The sequence below is a fragment of the Branchiostoma belcheri genome, unplaced genomic scaffold (genome assembly GCF_001625305.1).
Source record: "Branchiostoma belcheri isolate BF01 breed outbred unplaced genomic scaffold, Haploidv18h27 scaffold2, whole genome shotgun sequence".
NCBI classification, from domain to species: Eukaryota; Metazoa; Chordata; class Leptocardii; order Amphioxiformes; family Branchiostomatidae; genus Branchiostoma; species Branchiostoma belcheri.
Genome location: NW_017803490.1, coordinates 1,122,158 through 1,140,282, shown reverse-complemented (window position 1 = coordinate 1,140,282; position 18,125 = coordinate 1,122,158). Strand labels below are relative to the sequence as shown.

At 41.0% G+C, this 18,125-nt stretch overlaps 1 protein-coding gene across 1 annotated transcript; it reads left to right on the top strand.

Moving 5' to 3' along the window:
- Positions 1-1,470: 1,470 nt before the first annotated feature.
- On the top strand, positions 1,471-17,005 carry LOC109468346 (neuropeptides capa receptor-like). Its single transcript, XM_019766595.1, has 4 exons — positions 1,471-1,681; positions 15,086-15,386; positions 16,258-16,401; positions 16,978-17,005. Exons 1-4 carry the CDS (start codon positions 1,471-1,473, stop codon positions 17,003-17,005), a joined length of 684 nt encoding a protein of 227 aa, XP_019622154.1.
- The last annotated feature ends 1,120 nt before the right edge of the window (positions 17,006-18,125 follow it).

The following is an 18,125-nucleotide window of genomic DNA, read 5'->3' as shown; positions in this document are numbered from 1 at the left end:
AAGAAAGAAAATAAGAGCTTTAGGCATTTTTTTCATTTTGCTTTGAACGCTGCATCAGTTTGGTAAAGGTTGTAAATCCCCTATGATAACACGTTGATGTCAACGGCTTCTTGGAAGAGCCATATATGACGCATGTGGAATTATGCGCTTATTGTACAGGGCTCGAAATACTGGGTGCATGTGTACTCTATCTCCAAGCAGAGGTTTGGGTTTTGGTGTGTTTTTAGCGTGTTTTAAGGCTTTTTTTATCAGGGTTTCTTTTTTGAACTTGAATTTTTCTTTCTTTCTTCAAGGGTTGGGTGAAAGAAAAATTCCAGTGCAAAAAAAAACCGATAAAAAACCTAAAACATGCTAAAAATACACCAAAACCCAAACCTTTGCTTGGAGAGTAGTGTGCATGTGCACCTTAGTGCACCCAATTGGCAAATTTGGAGCTGTGCACCCAATTTTCTGTGGGAGCACCAGTGCACCCAAATATTTTCGTAGGTTTACATATGTAAAGATGTTAAATGTATAGTAGTATACAGCATATTTTTTAATCTAAGGGTCAAAATAATAATAAAATCATTGTTATAGTACATTTATTTAGAAATGAAACATATATGGTGCACCCAAATTTTTTGTGCACCCAGTTTTTTAGGTTGGGTGCACAAACTTGTGCACCTATTCCCTAAAATGAATTTCGAGCCCTGTTGCCCTGTCTTGTGGTTTATCCCATAGTATATCCACCCGGGCGAATCGACCAGTTGAACCGCCATTTCACGTGCAAAGAACCATGTAATACGGAAATAGCATCTTACTGAGAAAAGGAGAGAGCTTTAAGGTCATAAACCTAAGGGCCGACGTGTTCTATGGTCATTGTCAAGGTCAACAGTTTGAAGCTATGAAAATTAGATTTCTTAATTGCATTTCACATATTTACATGTATATGAAATACATAATGAGAAAAGGAAGGACGCAAATTAAGTAGTATCTATTTCATGAAAAGTATAAGTAAAAACAGAAAATTTTGTTTTGTTTTTAGTGCGTGTGAAGCAATTCTTCCTCTTGTTGCTCTGTACGTTGATAAAGAAAGAAAAAAAATTGTAATATGAATTTTTATCAGTTCGTCTTTGATTCCTAGTATCCGTCCATGTAATGATCATACCCCCCCACACACACACCCCATGCACCCCTCGCTGCACTACCTTGATAGCTGCCGACCGTTCATGATTTTCTTCAAAAACGTCATGAACCCCCCACCCATCGCTGGCAGTACCTTGATAGCTGCCGACCATTCTTGATTTTCATGAACCCCCACCCCTCGCTGCAGTACCTTGATAGCTGCCGACCGTTCATGATTTTCTTCAAAAACGTCATGAACCCCCCCACCCCTTGCAGCACTGCCTTGATAACTGCCGACCGTATATTTTAATTTCTTCAAAATTCCTGTCGGGGCGCTGCGAACGGAAGCCAGAACATTTCCCGCCAATGGCGGTGGCGACGGTCGAACCCCTGTTCCAAATGTTCGCATCAGGCTCCTTACTGAGCACAATGGATGGACGCGAAGACGTCTTGCAAGACGAGACACCCTCCTCTGTCACCTCCCTGCCTCCTCAAGAAGACCCTTATGCCAACTACGGCTGGCTTCGGTGGGCACTTCGCTGGTACCCTCCAGTTTTTGCGTCAATAGGAATTCCAGGTATGTGAAACACCTCAACATCACTTTGTAGACTAATTCAAGATATATATATTTACCGTACAAGCCCTGGGTATATTGTGCTGAAATATGGTGAAATAATCTTTACTGATGACTAAATTATGTGTTTGAGTGCGTCAATATGAATTTCAGGTATGTGCAACACCTAGATCTAGCGAAACGTCACTTCTCAGTTATATCGTGGACACAGACAAATTTGTCCTTACCGCTAGTCTTCAATTTAAAATATATATCTACCGTACTAGACCTACATGTATGCGCACGTATATTGTGCCGAAATATATGGCCAAATCAGATTTTCGTGATGACTAAATTATGTGTTTGATAGATTTAGCGAAACATCACTTCTCAGTTATATCGTGGCCACAGACAAATTTGTTGCCTCTAGTCTTCAATTTAAGATCTATATCTACCGTACAGGACCTATGCGTACGTAGGTATATTGTACCGAAATATGGTCAAATCAACAATTTGTGATGACTAAATTATGTGTTTGATAGATTTATTGCAACGTTCCTTCTTTATATCGTGGACATAGACAGATTTGTCCTTACCTCTAGTCTTCAATTTTTTATAAGATATATATCTACCGTACAAGACCTATGCCTACGTACATGTATATTGTGCCCAAATATTGTGAAATAACCTTTACTAATAACTAAATTATGTGTTTGATAGATTTAGTGCAACGTTTTTTCTTTACACTGTCGCCTAAGACACATTTGCCCTTGCCGCTACTATTCAATTTACCTCAGAATATGTCACTCTGTAACCTCTTGTATTTCTCGAAATTGACTGTGGCTACAGATGAAGCTACATGCTGGGATGTAATCATGCTTGAATGTTACAATATGCCGTGTTTTACCTCTTGAGGCCACAGCAAGTAAATTTTATGGATGACATCCTCCGCAGACTCCATATCTAATGCGAGCGGGCGAAAAAAAAAGCGGGCCGAAAAAAAACAAGGTTCCTACATTTTAAAACAAGAGTTCCACGATCTCATACCTTCGCCAAATGATGTTAACCCTTGCGGGTGACGAATTCATTATACAATTTTAATAATTGATTTTGTAAATAAGCGCCTCATTTGCATGGATTATATCAGTTGATCATATTCTCCACCCAATGACAGCCTTATCTTAACAAAAAGGATATTATAGCACTGCCTCATAAATTATGCAAATGAGGTCATGATTTGAATAAATTATGTTTATTGATGTTCACCTTCACTTAACTCCCAAATGGGGCAAGTATGAAATTCGGGGTGCAGCAGTTATAACTATGGAATTATAATAATTTGACATTAATTATGCAAATTAGGTCCTCATTTACATAATCTATATCCTCAGATGTTTTTCTCGTTCTCAAGTAGATGTCACAAGTGTTTCATAGTTCTATTATCGAACAAAGCAGATTTATAGAATTTCCTCATTGATTATGCAAATTAGCTCCTGATTTGCATAATTGCCATCTGATTATGTAAAGCATCACTTCAACTACCTACATACCAAAAATCACGACAATACGTCAACCGGTTCTTGAGTTATCGTCCTTCAAATTTTTTTCAACAAATGCTTTTGCAGTTCCAGAACAAGCCGCTAGGGGACCCAAACTCATGTCACTTCTTCCCTATCCCAAGAGCTATCTACCATCCAAAATTCGTGACCCTAGCATGTCCAGAACATGAGATATCAAAACCGGAAGTTCAGCTGCAGTACCTAGGAAAGCCGTCAGGGGGCCCAAAATCTAATCATTTCTAGGTCTTATGAAGACCTACCGACCTACCAAGTTTCATTCCAATCCATCCACTGCTTCTCGAGTTATCTTGCTAAACCACACACACACACACAAACCCACACACACACAGACAAACGCTACTGAAAACATAACCTTCTTGGCGAAGGTAACAAAACAAATCAGAGCCTTTCCTTGTCTCCTCTCTTCATTTTTATCTGCCATCCACCTTCCGGCATGGCAGCAGACATGTTTGCCTAATTCGGCATGTTAACCACTGTCAGAAGGCAAAAAAATTTCTTGTTTTTTCTTCCAAAATCAGGCGAAAATTAATGCGCGCGCTGATGTCATCCATAAAAATTACTTGCTGTGGCCTGACTCTCAGCTACTCAGTACTGCTTACGATTCAAGGTCGTCAAAAATTCTTCACGAAAACTTTTGCCAAAACCAATCATGTTTTTTCTAAATCTCTCTAAATTGATTACTAAATGTGCAATTTTAGATAGAATTTATATGTTTACAGCGAATTTTGGTGTGTCACTACATGTTATGGCACTTGCATGTGTAGGTAGCCTCTACCAGGCTTCAGGAGGCGGCTGGAAAGAGTAGAAATGGGCCAAATAGAGAGATAGCATGCCAAGGGAGTTGGTATGCTGGAGAGAACAGTTTGCCGCTCCCGAAGCCTGGTAGAGGCTATGTGTAGACCCTGGAGACAGTCTGGCACCCAGGCTACATTGTACCTCTAGCTAGCGGCACAAAATATTAGTTTTTCTATTATCTGAAGCTAATGCCACACCAATTGAATTTCTTGGTTAACGCTTCATTTTTTTTTCTGATTTGCAAAAAAAATGATTCTGGTTCAGAATCAACTGCAAAATGCTCATACTTGAACAGTTGAAAACAGTCCTTTTCTTCCTAGTTGTCACAGTTATTCCATCTTTTAATGCAGTGATATCATCAAAAGTTCAAAATTCATTGTTCAAATTGTGAACCAGCCTGGTGTGTTGACTTCATGGCTCCTATCGTACCATTTTGGGCCATAATAGGATGCCTAGGTCTGTTTTTATTTTATTTTCTTCGCCCGCCCGCTCCATTATTTTTCTAGAAAAATCCGGTAACCAAGAAATTAAATTGGTGTGGCCTAAATTTAATAAAATATACTTCCTTTGTACGGCCAATATCCTAAGGAACCACAAAAAGAATAAGATATTCCGGCCTATTGTAGTACATTGTAAGTATATCTTATCAAGATATTTACACAAGAAGTACATGTAGTGTACACTATTGTCCAACAAAACGGTAAATTCAATTCTACAACGGTAACAACTTTTCTTGGTTGTGTACACAAGAATAAAATGGCGTTTCACAATACAGCTAGATTGCATCAAAAAGTGTACGTGTGTTGACCAACCGTGCTTTCTGCTTCAATGTTTGAACGTTTATTTGATTTCATATCTCCCAGTGACTCAACAGTTTCGCCTAACAAGGTTATAGAAAGTCCAGATAATTTACGAAAGTGCCCTTGAACTTAAATTTCAAGTTGAAGGCTGGTTTACGGATCTAAATCAATAGAGCTGTATGGAGAGTGTTAAATAGCTTAAACCACTACTTTTAAGGACACTTTAAGACCCTTAAATGTAGCGTGAATATTAAGATTTAAGCTTATTATACGGTGCTTGTTGCTGAAAAGAGTGTCATTAAGCATCATTACGGACAAACTTAAAGCTAGCTTAAAAGTAATATGTAAGCACGCGTAAAGATTGCTTAAATGTGCTTAAAGAGTGCCAAAACGGAATCTTTAAACATGCTTTCATGCTTTAAGACTGCTTAAATAGCCGATTTCGCACTGAGGAAGACTAAATCTTCAAGCAGATATAGGGTTCGGCTCAGTGTTTTACGTGGTCTTCTACATTTTTAGTGCATGGGGAGCGTTATATTATCTACATGAACTGATCTGTTCGTATATAAGACATTACGCAATGAAGTACATGTCCTAATACTATAGATCTGACCATTCTAGTGTCATATGTTATGTGTACATAAAAAAAAAACACTAAAAGAATATGAACTTTTCCCCGATGTCTAGCAAAATCCGTTCCCTAAATTTGTCCAGCGTCTCGTTGATAAACTGCAGGGTCTTTCAAAGACAATTATTGAAAACATCTCGCCATGTCTTGGCACACGTTCTTTCGAATCGCTGCAACCTCCTTGCAGCTATAGGTGAAAAGGTTACAAAGTAGCCTGGTATCCAGTCTTACGTGATTTTGGGGTATTGGGGTGTTCGGGCAGGTTGTGCCTTCGGGGGCTCTAATTGCTTCCCCCGCCCAGTGCAACAGGCCGTCCCGGTAGGAGAGTTACGCTAAGAGACAGTATGCTTGGGGATTTCGTGGAGGGCTAATCAATCTCTCGTGAAATACACACCGGGAAACCCATGTGAGGCGTGCGGGACAGAGCTCTTTCGGCCCCGACCACGATCAGACTGGATACCAGGCTAGTTACAAAGGGGTTTTCAGGATAAAATAAAGGTCTTTTAAGGTACGTCCTGATCCATTACGTCGTAATATGTAGTACCCAGTGGACGTGCTATAGTAGCCTTTAATACAGAACTAGCCCTAAGTCTTTTACACACCATTACCTCAACGGGAAAACCTTTGTTCGTCGAGGCATCACATTTTTCAAGTGCTCTAAAGGAAAATTTTCGCCGTTCGTACGTGTTTTTCATTCTGTAGGACAGGCTGATTCTGTCCATTATTTCCACATGGCTAGCCAAGGGTCATCGGGCGCATAGATTCTTGTTTTTTGTTAGATTGAAACAGGTAGATATTACAATACAGCCCCTGACCAAAGGTTCTGTCCATTTTGTCCAAAGCATATAGAAAATGAACTTCATTTTGTAATGGAATGTACCAAATATGATGTTATACGTAACAAGCTATTTACATTTCTCGAATCAAGTTCCATAGATTTCAAGAGTCTCGATGTTGGAGACAGATTTGAATATATCTTTACATGTAATGGTCCCCACAACGCAAAAATTGGTACTAGATATATAAAGGAATGCTTTGCTATTAGAAAAAATACCGAAACTTGTGATTAGCCCACTCGATTGTAACACTTTATCAAAGACTTGTGCTATCCCTTATTATTTGAATAATTATGATATAGATATGTTAGGTTTTATTCGACATTAGGTCTTATTCAACACACTTATTTTATTGTTTTTACTCTCTTTATGTAGTTTGCCATACATTGTACCATGTGCAATTGTCGTGCAATAAAGTTATTCTATAATAAAATCGTCACAAAACATACAGCCACAATCTTACAAAGGAAATCTTTGCTTGACACTTAATCTCCAAGCAGATCCTAGGGTGGCAAAAGACAGCTACAGTATCAAACTGGCCAGGCAGTGTCCATTCGCCAGAGAGGGTCCATACACCACCCAAAGAAAGTCTTTTGCTTCTTTTGCCACCCGAGGCTCTGGCCTGGCTCTAGGCCTGGGTAGTCCATAGTAGCTAGCGACAATACGGAGCCGCGGTGGTAACTCTGGAGGATGGCACCCAGGCTACCGAAGCTCCACGACTCAAGAACTCAGTACATACGTACGTACAGTGTGCCAATATTCATAAATTCCGCAAAAAGCCAGCATGTGCCGGCTTGTCGTGTACGTCGCTATGTACTGCTGCAAATTCACAATACCAGCTTTGTATTCCTGTGGTTTAGCTAGCATTTTTATTTTCGGCCGGAATTTTTTTTATTCGCCCGAGCTCACTAGTCAGTAGTTTGGGGGTCTTCAGAGGATGTCATCCATAAAATTAAGTCAGTGTGGCCTTAGCAGTTACAGATCTGCTTGAGCTTGTACATTAGACTTCCTCCTGATTAAGCGATGCATGTACAATTTATCATTGGCTTTTGAATGTCATCCTCACAGCAGGAACATGTATTAGACTTGATCGAACACAGACCCGTTTGTCATATGGAAAGAAATTATAAGAAGATTATAGCTATATCAGAACCATTTCAACACTCGATTATTATATTTCCAAAGCTGTAATAAAACAATTTCATTTCCTTTCTTTTAAACGTCCTTCTCGATTTGTAAGTTGCAAACAGCTTAATCACAGAAAACCTTTCACTGCTGGTTTTCATTATCTACGTATGTGTACACTCATAGAGGGATTTTTCTAGCGTGCGTAGTCGAGCTATTATATAGTGGTTAGCGATCCTGCCTCTGGCCTAAGAGGTTGGGAGTTCGAATCCCGGCTGATGTCGCTCACCCGCCCTGCACGCTACTGTTTAGGGTCGCAGTCCTTAGGACAGGACGTTAAGACGTGGTCTACTGTTCAGTGTGCTTGTCGAAAAGAGCTAAGGGAATTTCCCGGGTACAATGAACCTATAAATACTGTACATAGCATCTGTCTTCTCTGTCACTACCAGTGGAAGATTAGCTCTTCAATGAGCTGAATTGGTTCGAGATCACTTTCACTTTCTATCATTTGTATCACCCCAGGACCTCTGTACGTACCGGCGCACATCTTGAGTGCATGTAATGTTTGTTAATATTACCGATTTCACCAAGCACGTAAACAAACGGATTGGAAAACATTTAATATCACTTAAGCAGGTTATATGAGGTTGTACTTGACCGCGTCACGGACACATCCGGCCGCTCCCTCTTCTCATAAGGCCACAGCATGTAAATTTTATGGATGACATCCTCCACAGACTCCAAATCTAATGCGAGCGGGCGAAAAAAAACAAGACGGGCCGAAAAATACAAGTTTCCTACATTTTAAAATTTTGACTCAATCATCGTACAAATGGTTTTGATTCAGTGGGAACATCACATCTACACAGCCAACATCACATATCACTGCATCAAAGTAAGAAACTAAACATTAATTCAGAGCCTTTTCTTGTCTCCTCTCGTCATAGTTATCTGCCATCCACCTTCCAGCATGGCAACAGACATCTTTACCCATTTTCGGCATATTCACCGCTGTCAGAAGGCAACAATTTTTTTTTTCAAAATCAGGCGAAAATTAATGCGCGCGCTGATGTCATCCATAAAATTCACATGCTGTGGCCTAATGACTCTCAATCCAAGTGACTTGGGTTAAACGTGCTTAATCTTATAAAAACATCGTGGCCTTGGAGAGGTCCTTTGTGACTTGCTTCAGAACTTGTGTGCACGTGTGTTTGTGAGTTTTCGCGATTCCTAGTATGCACAACCAGCTTTGCCATACACCTTTTTTATATTCCAACATTTCATGACTAGACATGGTGACGGCGCAGTCAAGTTATATCAACTTATTTTATGCCGCCACCAACGCAGAGGACGCATACAAGACAGGGCAATACTCATTTTCACTTGAGTTAAGTGAGGAAAGTCGTGTAAAGGGCACAAGGTGGCATGTCAGGACTCGAACCCGGGACCTCTTGGTTCCGAGTCGAGCACTCTGCCGCTACGCCACACGACCCCACTACACCCTTGTGCTGCTATATTTGCCTGTTAACCTTAAAGGATCGCAGAGAAGTTCTCTTAGCGCGAACCAACTCCCATATCATCTGATAGCATATCATTTGTCTACTTGGCCACTTTCTACTCTTTCGCGAGTCGCTTCCCAAAGCCTGGTAGAGGCTACTGTTTTGCTAGCCTCCATTGCATACCAAAAACTGGGGGGTTTGGGGGTCTTCATGGTCTTTGGGAGCTTTTATGTGCTATTTTCTAATTGCATATAGACAACATAGCCGGCCTGAGTTGAATTACCCTCGTTTTTTTTTTAACTGGGCTGATCAGGAAACAGCCGAAGACCATCAAACCCTCAGTTCTATGAGCCTGCTACGGAGGCTACTGTTTTGCCACTCGGGCAAACTGCGTACGCTCAAACCTCGCACGGAAAATGTGGGGTATTTCTCCCGCCACTGATCCTAGAGGTGGCCTCAGTCCGTCTCCTTGTAAACTTGACATTCGACATGTTGAACGTTTCCCGAAGAATTACCAACCACTGTGGCCTGTCACAGATTGTTCCAGGAACCTTCAACTTATTCGCGAGCATTGTGTGTGTATAGGGGGAGAAGGCATTGGCATGCACATTCTTAATGTATTGGGTTACAATTACACATGTTCATCTATCAACTGGCACGCATAGAAAAGCACTAATGGGAAATACAATGTAATATGGAAATTATTGTGCCAAAGAATTCATACGAATTTTACGGAATTCATACGAATTTTACGGAATACATACGAATTTTACGGAATATATACGAATTTTACGGAATTCATACGAATTTTACGGAATACATACGAATTTTACGGAATTCATACGAATTTTACGGAATTCATACGAATTTTACGGAATACATACGAATTTTACGGAATTCATACGAATTTTACGGAATTCATACGAATTTTACGGAATACATACGAATTTTACGGAATACATACGAATTTTACGGAATACATACGAATTTTACAGAACTCATACGAATTTTACGGAATACATACGATCCATTACGCGGAAACATACGATCCTTACTAATTTGGTGACTTACGCCCTGCGATCACGTGACAGTCAGCGGCAAATTCAAGATGGAGGTCTATCTCTCTATATTATGGTTTTAACGAACGTTAAACGCTTATCCCGCCCTGCTAAACACCAGAACCCCCAATTTTCCACTTAGGCCACAGCAAGTAAATTTTATGGATGACATCCTCCGCAGACTCCAAATCTGCGAGCGGGCGGAAAAAAACAAGGCGGGCCGAAAAACAAGGTCCCTACATTTTAGAATTTTGACTCAATCATTGTACAAATGGTTTTTATTCGATGGGATCATCACATATACACAGCCAGCATCACTGCATCAAAGTAGGAAACAAAACATTGAATCAGAGCCTTTTCTTGTCTCCTCTCTTCATAGTTATCTGCCATCCACCTTCCGGCATGACAGCAGACATCTTTGCCCATTTTCGGCATGGTGACCACTGTCAGAAGGCAACAAAATTTCTTGTTTTTTTTCCCCAAAATCAGGCGAAAATTAATGCGCGCGCTGATGTCATCCATAAAAATTACTTGCTGTGGCCTTATGCTGGCTTCTTTGGCGACATATCAACCTGTATTCTAGACCAAATAGCAGGGCGAGGCTGAGGATCGGTGGAACGTGATCGCGTGGCGCAAGTAGTCACCAAATTAGTAAGGATCGTATGTTTCCGCGTAATGGATCGTCTGTATTCCGTAAAATTCGTATGTTTCTAGTTAACTATGTTTTCTAGTTTTTCATTTTCTTCCTCCGACATGTTTACGACATCAAATTTCATTGGGAATTAGTCGTAGAAGTGTCGTATACAATTTGTCTTCGGTCATGTCATTTCATTTCCTGCCTACGACAGGTTTACGGCAGCAAATTGGATTGGGGATTAGTCGTAGACGTGTCGTATACAATCTGTCTTGTGACGCTAAAGATTATGGTAGATCCATGCCAACCACCGTTCTTTCATTGCCCTCTTAAGAACTTCATTGCCCACTTGAAGACTTCATCAACCGCTTGAACAGTTTGGTAACAGCCATGACATAGAAAGAAAGTTTTATTGCAAATTCATGCCAGAGGGCTAATTGCAAGAACATGATAACAACAGTAAACAGTAGAATGATAATAAGTGATGCTAATGCTACTTTATATATACACTTGTAGTTATTGTTGGGTTTGATTTCTTTTCCGTGTGCAGTGGAGTATGAAATGGCCGACATATACGTAGCCTCCATAGCATGCCAATAACTGGGGGTTTGGGGGTCTTCAGGGTCTTTGTGAGCTTTTATGTGCTATTTTCTGATTGCATATAGAACATAGCCGGCCTGGTTGAATTACCCCCGTTTTTAGAACTGGGCTAATCAGAAAACAGCCGAAGACCACCAAACCCCCAGTTCTATAGGCCTGCTAGCATGTACGTGTTTTTTGGGTCGGAGGTGCGCATGCGAACTAAGCAGCAGACTATGTATGAGACAAACTATTTTTTAGTAATCGACCACGGGCGACCTTTGTGACGACCTCTGTAATTGAGGTCCAGGCAAATCTTATTTTCTTTCGTCTGCCAAAAGAGATTGGTAAAAACTACGGGATATATATACGTCCATACGTGGTTCCAAGGTTCGAGTTGCGCAGGCCTACTTACCGGTAGACTAGCACGTCGGCAGATTCGAACATTCTGCAACCGCGCGAAACCCGTAACGTATTACTACTATACATAGCACTTCGGCAGAACGTCTCATATAAGGTCATATTCGCGCATATAAAGTTAACATCCCGTCTGTAGTTTCCAAATATTGTGTCGGAAAAAACTTCGTCTGCAACAGGCAAATAATTGTGGTGGGGTCGTGTGGCGTAGTGGCAGAGTGCGCGACTCGGAACCTAGAGGTCCCGGGTTCGAGTCCTGACATGCTACCGATCTTGTGCCCTTGGGAAAAGGCACTTAACACGACTTTCCTCACTTCGCTCAGTTGAAAATGAATATTGTCCTGTCATGTATTTGTCCCCTGTGTTGGTGGCGGCATTAATATAAGTTGAAAAAACTTGAGCGTGCCGTCACCACGTCTGGTGATTACATTTTGGAAAAAATATTACGTTGGAAAAGATATCCTCTGTAACAGGCAAAATTCTGATGAAACGTTGACCTAACATCCAACGAAAACCGTGAAAAATGGGGTTTTACATAGGCGCAGTACTTTCCGCCGACGTACTTACTTAGGCCGCAGCAAGTAATTTTTATGGATGGCATCATCGCGCGAATTAATTTTCGCCTGATTTTGAAAAAAAAAATGTTGCCTTCTGACAGTGGTCAACATGCCAAAAATGGGCAAATATGTCTGTTGCCATGCCGGAAGGTGGATGGCAGATAAATATGAAGAGAGGAGACAAGAAAAGGCTCAGATTTAATGTTTTGTTTCTTACTTTGATGCAGTGATATGTGATGCTGGCTGTGTATATGTGATGTTCCCACTGAATCAAAACCATTTGTACAATGATTGAGTCAAACTTTTAAAATGTAGAAACCTTGTTTTTTTCGCCCGCTCGCATTAGATTTGGAGTCTGCAGAGGATGTCATCCATAAAATTTACTTGCTATGTCCTTACCGACAGAGCGTGAGATACACACATAATTTGCTGATTAATTAACCACAAACGACCTTTACATCTGGACTAATCCTCCAGAAGAGGATAATTTCTGAGATGACGTCGTCAGCTCGGCACGTTCTCAGTCTCCTGAGACCGTCAGCAGACCTGACGACGCTAGCGTTATAGGAATTATGATGTGAACACCTTAGGCCATGTTGATTTGATTATATGGATGACATCCGCGCGCGCATGAATTTTTGGCCGTTTCCAAACAGAAAAAACGTTTTCGACCATACTGTAAATCATACAAAACAGTTCCAAAATGAGCAAATATATACTGTAACTTGCAAAACGAATATTTGAAAACGATACCAATGTCGTAGAATGCCAAAATCAAACGAAAAAGACGAAAATGTAAAGAAATGAATTTGAAGACTAGATTATTCGCCAAACCATACTCTGTGCCATTTGTTCAACCTTCAAAACCACGTGGATTTCATAATGAAACCAACTTTTTTTGCCAAACTTTTTTTATTTGCACGCTCGCATCAGTTTTGAGGTTCCCAGAGGATGTCATCCATATAATCAAATCAACATGGCTTTACTGTTATTCTTCAGATAGACGTTCCTACTGAAATTGCAGAACGAAACATGGCTTACGTGACCATACGCACGTGCACACTTGTGTGTGTTCCTTGTGGGACCGGTTAGTGTAGGACGCTTGGTTTTACCCCGTCCATCTTCTCCTGGACAGGGCCTGAAAATCCCCACATGTTCTCTTCAAGGAAAACGTACAACATAACTCCAGCGGTGGCTAATAACTCACTACACGATGTTAGTGGCAAAGATGCCAAGAGGCTTCTTACAGCTGTGGAACTAGATTCGGCTAGAAGTACAATTAGTTATGTTTACCGAAGGAAAACATATTGTCTTTCCTACGTTTCCTCTTCTTCCTCATAAAGCCACCTCGTTCACTGCGCTCACTCAGTGGCTTCATTCGGTGGTTATAGCAACTGACAAGGCTTTTTCACACCATATTCACCTCCGGGCGGGTCATTAACAATGACCTGATTTTTTAAAGTCTCTCACCATGGTAACTGGTATTGGGTTACATCATGTTGCAATTTCATTGTAGGAGGGATTTATACTCCTGTCTGACCATATATATATATATGAATGTATTTGAGTAAAAATTAACAGTGCAGACCATATGCGAAGGTAAACATTATGCATTTGCTTTGCAAAGGTTACCTTTCTAGTTTTAGAACACTAATGTCTATATTGTTTACCAAATCATAAAAAATGAGATATTGACATTTCAAAGGAAGAATGTCATTGGTATATCAAAGCAGTCGTTGCATAGTTTGGGGGCATTTTATATTGCGTATGGGGAAGCATACTTGAATCTTTATGAGTAAAATATCACATAGACATATACGCCAAATGAAATATTTGAAAAGCTGTCCAGGTTGGTATTGTATTACGGATAAAGAATGGGCATCGTCACTTCAGGGCCGGTCGCCAGGAATATAAGTCATGCTCACAACACGTTTTCACTGGGAGTCAATGTCAAATCATGTAATAGCAGCGTCGATTTTCACTCTCCTGGCTAGCATCCTTTTCAGGCGTTCCGGGATCGGTCGTTTTTTTAGGGGGGGGGGAGATTTTCTGATCAAACGTAGATCGCACGCAATAGAAGCTCCGGTCGGCAACCCTACATAGCCATCCCTAAGGAGGCTACTCCTGGCAAGCTCTTTTTAATAAGAGCGGTGCAAGTTCAAAGAAAAATTGAGAAATGTACAAGTAGATATACTTGTATTGCACATTGTTTGTGTGGCAACCAACCGCCCTTTCCAGCTTTTGACAGATGAAACCGGGACGAAAGATCAAAACCATGAGACACGCACATTAGGCAATTAAGTTACTACTTCTTACGTCTTCTTATACTGATTGATTATCAGATTAAGATTAAGATTCCTGGACAGATTAAACTCAGGGGAAGCATTCTTTCAATTTTTTGTACTTTTTTCTAGTTCCCTAGCGAATAACTAATTAGGGCAAAGCTGAAAGACATTTTTCTCTTCCAAGTTAACGTTATTATCGACAAAATCAAATCTAGGTCTTTACTGCGGTGTATCTGTAGGTCAGGGAGCCATGAACATAGTTCGTCACGTTTGTCACGTAAGCATAGCTTACTTACCGGAAAGCCTCATTAATTAGATCTAACTAGAAAAAAAGGTAACATTTGCAAGGCAAAAACATTTTGTTTACCTTCTCATATGGTCTGCTCTGTTAATTCTTACTCAAACACATTCATACATATGGTCAGACAGGAGTCTAAATCCCTCCTGCTATAAAATTGCAAAATGATGTAACCCAACACTAGTTACCATGGTGAACAGACGTCTGGTTCAGGTCATTGACCTTATTTGCTTGGAGAAGAAGAAGAAGAAACTGAGCAAAAGCAACGTGGTTTCCTTCGGTAAACATAATTAAAGATTATGCAGATTCTAATGGAGATTTTTTTGTTTCACCGCAGGTAACATCCTCATCATCGTGACCCTCATCAGATGTAGGCGGCGTCTCCTTCAACCGCTGCCGCCTTACTGTTACCTACTCGCCCTGGCAGTCTCCGACCTGCTCTACCTGGTCTCGGTCCTGGTCCTATCGCGCACGCTCAGAACCATGACCTTTCACCTGCCGGATCCCGAATGGTATTATGGGAAGTTCTGTGCGTACAACGTGGTGGTTGGCTACACGGCGTCCTACGCCTCCGTCTGGACCGTGGTGGCTTTTAGTGTAGAGAGGTACATCGCCATCTGCCACCCTTTCAGACACAGGTACGAGAAGACATTCTTTACACGTATTCATCATTTTCACACTTCCCATAATGCCTAGTGCTGGTCACGGATATGACGTAAGAAGCGGATAGACTCCAAACAGGAGTGACATGATGGCATTTCAGTATCCAGTTCTTCTTCTTTCGTTTGGCAAAGTTATTAGTTTTGGTTACATATGTAAGCAAGTTGTTTACAAGCCTATGTAGGTCACAGTCTCCAAAATGATGAACATCCAGTTGAATTTTGGCGTTAGGTTGTGGTTGCTTCGAAAGTGATTTACCCATGATGCACTGAGAACTGTCATGGCGCTGTGACCAGCACTAGGCATTATGGGAAGTGTGAAAATCATCAATTACAGCGACTTACCGATTTTATCTAGATGTCGACAGCGTTTAACAGCCAATCGGATAGTACAACAGGTGGTTGTAAGTTACAACCACCTGTTGTAATGTCCGATTGGCTGCCAAGAGGAGAGGGCTATGATTAGGGGTTTATGAGAACCTTGAGAATCCATCAAGCTCATTATTCATCCTCCAAAAAACAGTTACTCAAGCAACTAGATATGATTTTGGAGTTTTGGCGTATCTGATTACCTGGATATCTAACACCGACGTATCATTATTCAGCCTTTATCATACATTTCAGGGCACTTAATGATATATTAGTAACGTTAAATCCTATAACGTTATAATTCTATCACAACCTTTGGTCGGTGGTGTCAATCTATAGGAAATTGGGATAGGCATGGCACAAAAAAGACATCCTAGTTTATATGAAAGAAAATGTGATTTTTACGACATTCTATGGCTAAGAGGAATCCGTGACATGGTACATCCTTTATGGAACTCTAACGCGCTCCTTTGACCTTCAGGGTTGGATCGTCGCTCAAGCTGACCATCAAGGTCATCATGGCGGTGTGGTTCTTCTCCTTCCTGCTGGCCCTGCCCTACCATTGGCTGGTCGGTCCCAGTTACGTGACGAGACTCGTGGACGGCCGTAACGTGACCGGTGATTGGTGCAGACCGATAGACAGAGGCGTGACCTTTACCCTCTCCCTTTCGTGGATTTCTACCATTTTCCATTTTCTTGTCCCTTTCACCTTGACCAGCGTTTTTGCCGTGCAAATTGTATGGGCCATAAGAATGTCAAGGTCAAGGGTCAAGACGCATGCGCGCTTCCACCCAAGTTCCCAGACAGCCCTGTCCTACATGCTAGTACTTCTATCGTCTATAGCTCTCGTTCTCTTCATGCCAATTAAAGTTTTGAAGCTGTACATGTATTTCAAAGGCCTCGCGCCCACCTCCCCACAAATAACACTGCTATGGCACTCTTTTACCATGCTATTTGACATGAATTCCTGCCTAAACTTCTGCTTGTACTACCTAGCCAGCCGAAAGTTTCGTAAAGCCCTGAAGGCCAAAGTCTTCTGCTGTCTTCCCGGAAATAACTTGCCGGAAAGGCTGTCGACTCTCAGAAGTGGCGCCAAAGAATATGGGATTGAGTTGAAAACCATTGCAACTAGCCCAGGGCCGTTGGCACCCCCTTCTTTTCAATTTGAATAAATTCAAACAAATTGATGTTTCTATTTTAGGAAAAACGCGATGGCTAGAATGATGTAGTGTTTTGATGTACGTGACCAGAACTGGGCAATGTCGGCTTTGCAAATCTTCCCATTTTGACGTGCTAAGGCCACAGCAAGTAAATTTTATGGATGACATCCTACCCAGACTCCCCAAATCTAATGCGAGCGGGCGAAAAAAAAGCAAGGTTCCTACATTTTCAAATTTTGACTGAATCATTGTACAAATGGTTTTGATTCTGTGGGGAAATCACATATACACAGCCAGCATCACATATCACTGTATCAAAGTAAGAAACAAAACATTAAATCAGAGCCTTTTCTTGTCTCCGATCTTCATAGTTATATGTCGTCCACCTTCCTGCATGGCAACAGACATCTTTGCCCATTTTCGGCATGTTGACCACTGTCAGAAGGAAAAACAATTTTTTTTCTCCAAAATCAGACGAAAATTAATGCGCGTTGATGTCATCCATAAATATTACTTCCTGTGGCCTAAGTATAACATATATGGTTAGGTGTGGTCGGTTGTCTGATGTAATATAACCTACAACCAGAGGCGTGTCTTTAATATCGTATTGCGTGCTGCCGAAATCTGTAGGGTGTACGTAAAAGACGAAATTCATCTCGGGTGAAATGAGGACACATGGTCTCTGTATTAACCTCCATAGCATGCAAAAAAATGGGGGTTTTGGGGGTCTTCAGGGTCTTTGGGAGCTTTAATGTGCTATTTTCTGATTGCATATTAGACAACATAGCCGGCCTTGTTGAATTACCCCCGTTTTCAGAACTGGGCTAATCAGAAAAAACAGCCGAAGACCACCAAACCCCCAGTTCTATAAGTCTGCTATACGGAGGCTATCTCTATTTTGTCGTGGCCTAGGTTTTATTTGTTGTAAATTTTGTGATGGCTTGTCGCAAGGTTTCTCACAGATAATCGACTAGGTATGACTATTTCACAGACATAAAAAAATACATAATTGAATAAAGTTATCGTTATTTGGCGTGTATCATGTCATATCTACTGTATGGAATTGTATTGTATGTGTTATTCGGAAATTGTGGATCGCATGCGTGTCAGCCTAGCCTTGAGAAAGAACAAGTCAGCTCCATCTTGTAGAAAGATGACATTTTATTGCATAACGTTTTCCGACTATACA

What these genes read in the sequence shown, in the direction of transcription:
- LOC109468346 (XM_019766595.1), top strand. Translation starts at nt 1,471, where the DNA reads ATGGCGGTGGCGACGGTCGAACCCCTGTTCCAAATGTTCGCATCAGGC. An exon ending in TGCCACCCTTTCAGACACAG is followed by an intron (nt 15,387 to 16,257) that starts GTACGAGAAGAC and finishes TTTGACCTTCAG; the next exon opens with GGTTGGATCGTCGCTCAAGC. An exon ending in CGTAACGTGACCGGTGATTG is followed by an intron (nt 16,402 to 16,977) that starts GTGCAGACCGAT and finishes TTTCTATTTTAG; the next exon opens with GAAAAACGCGATGGCTAGAA.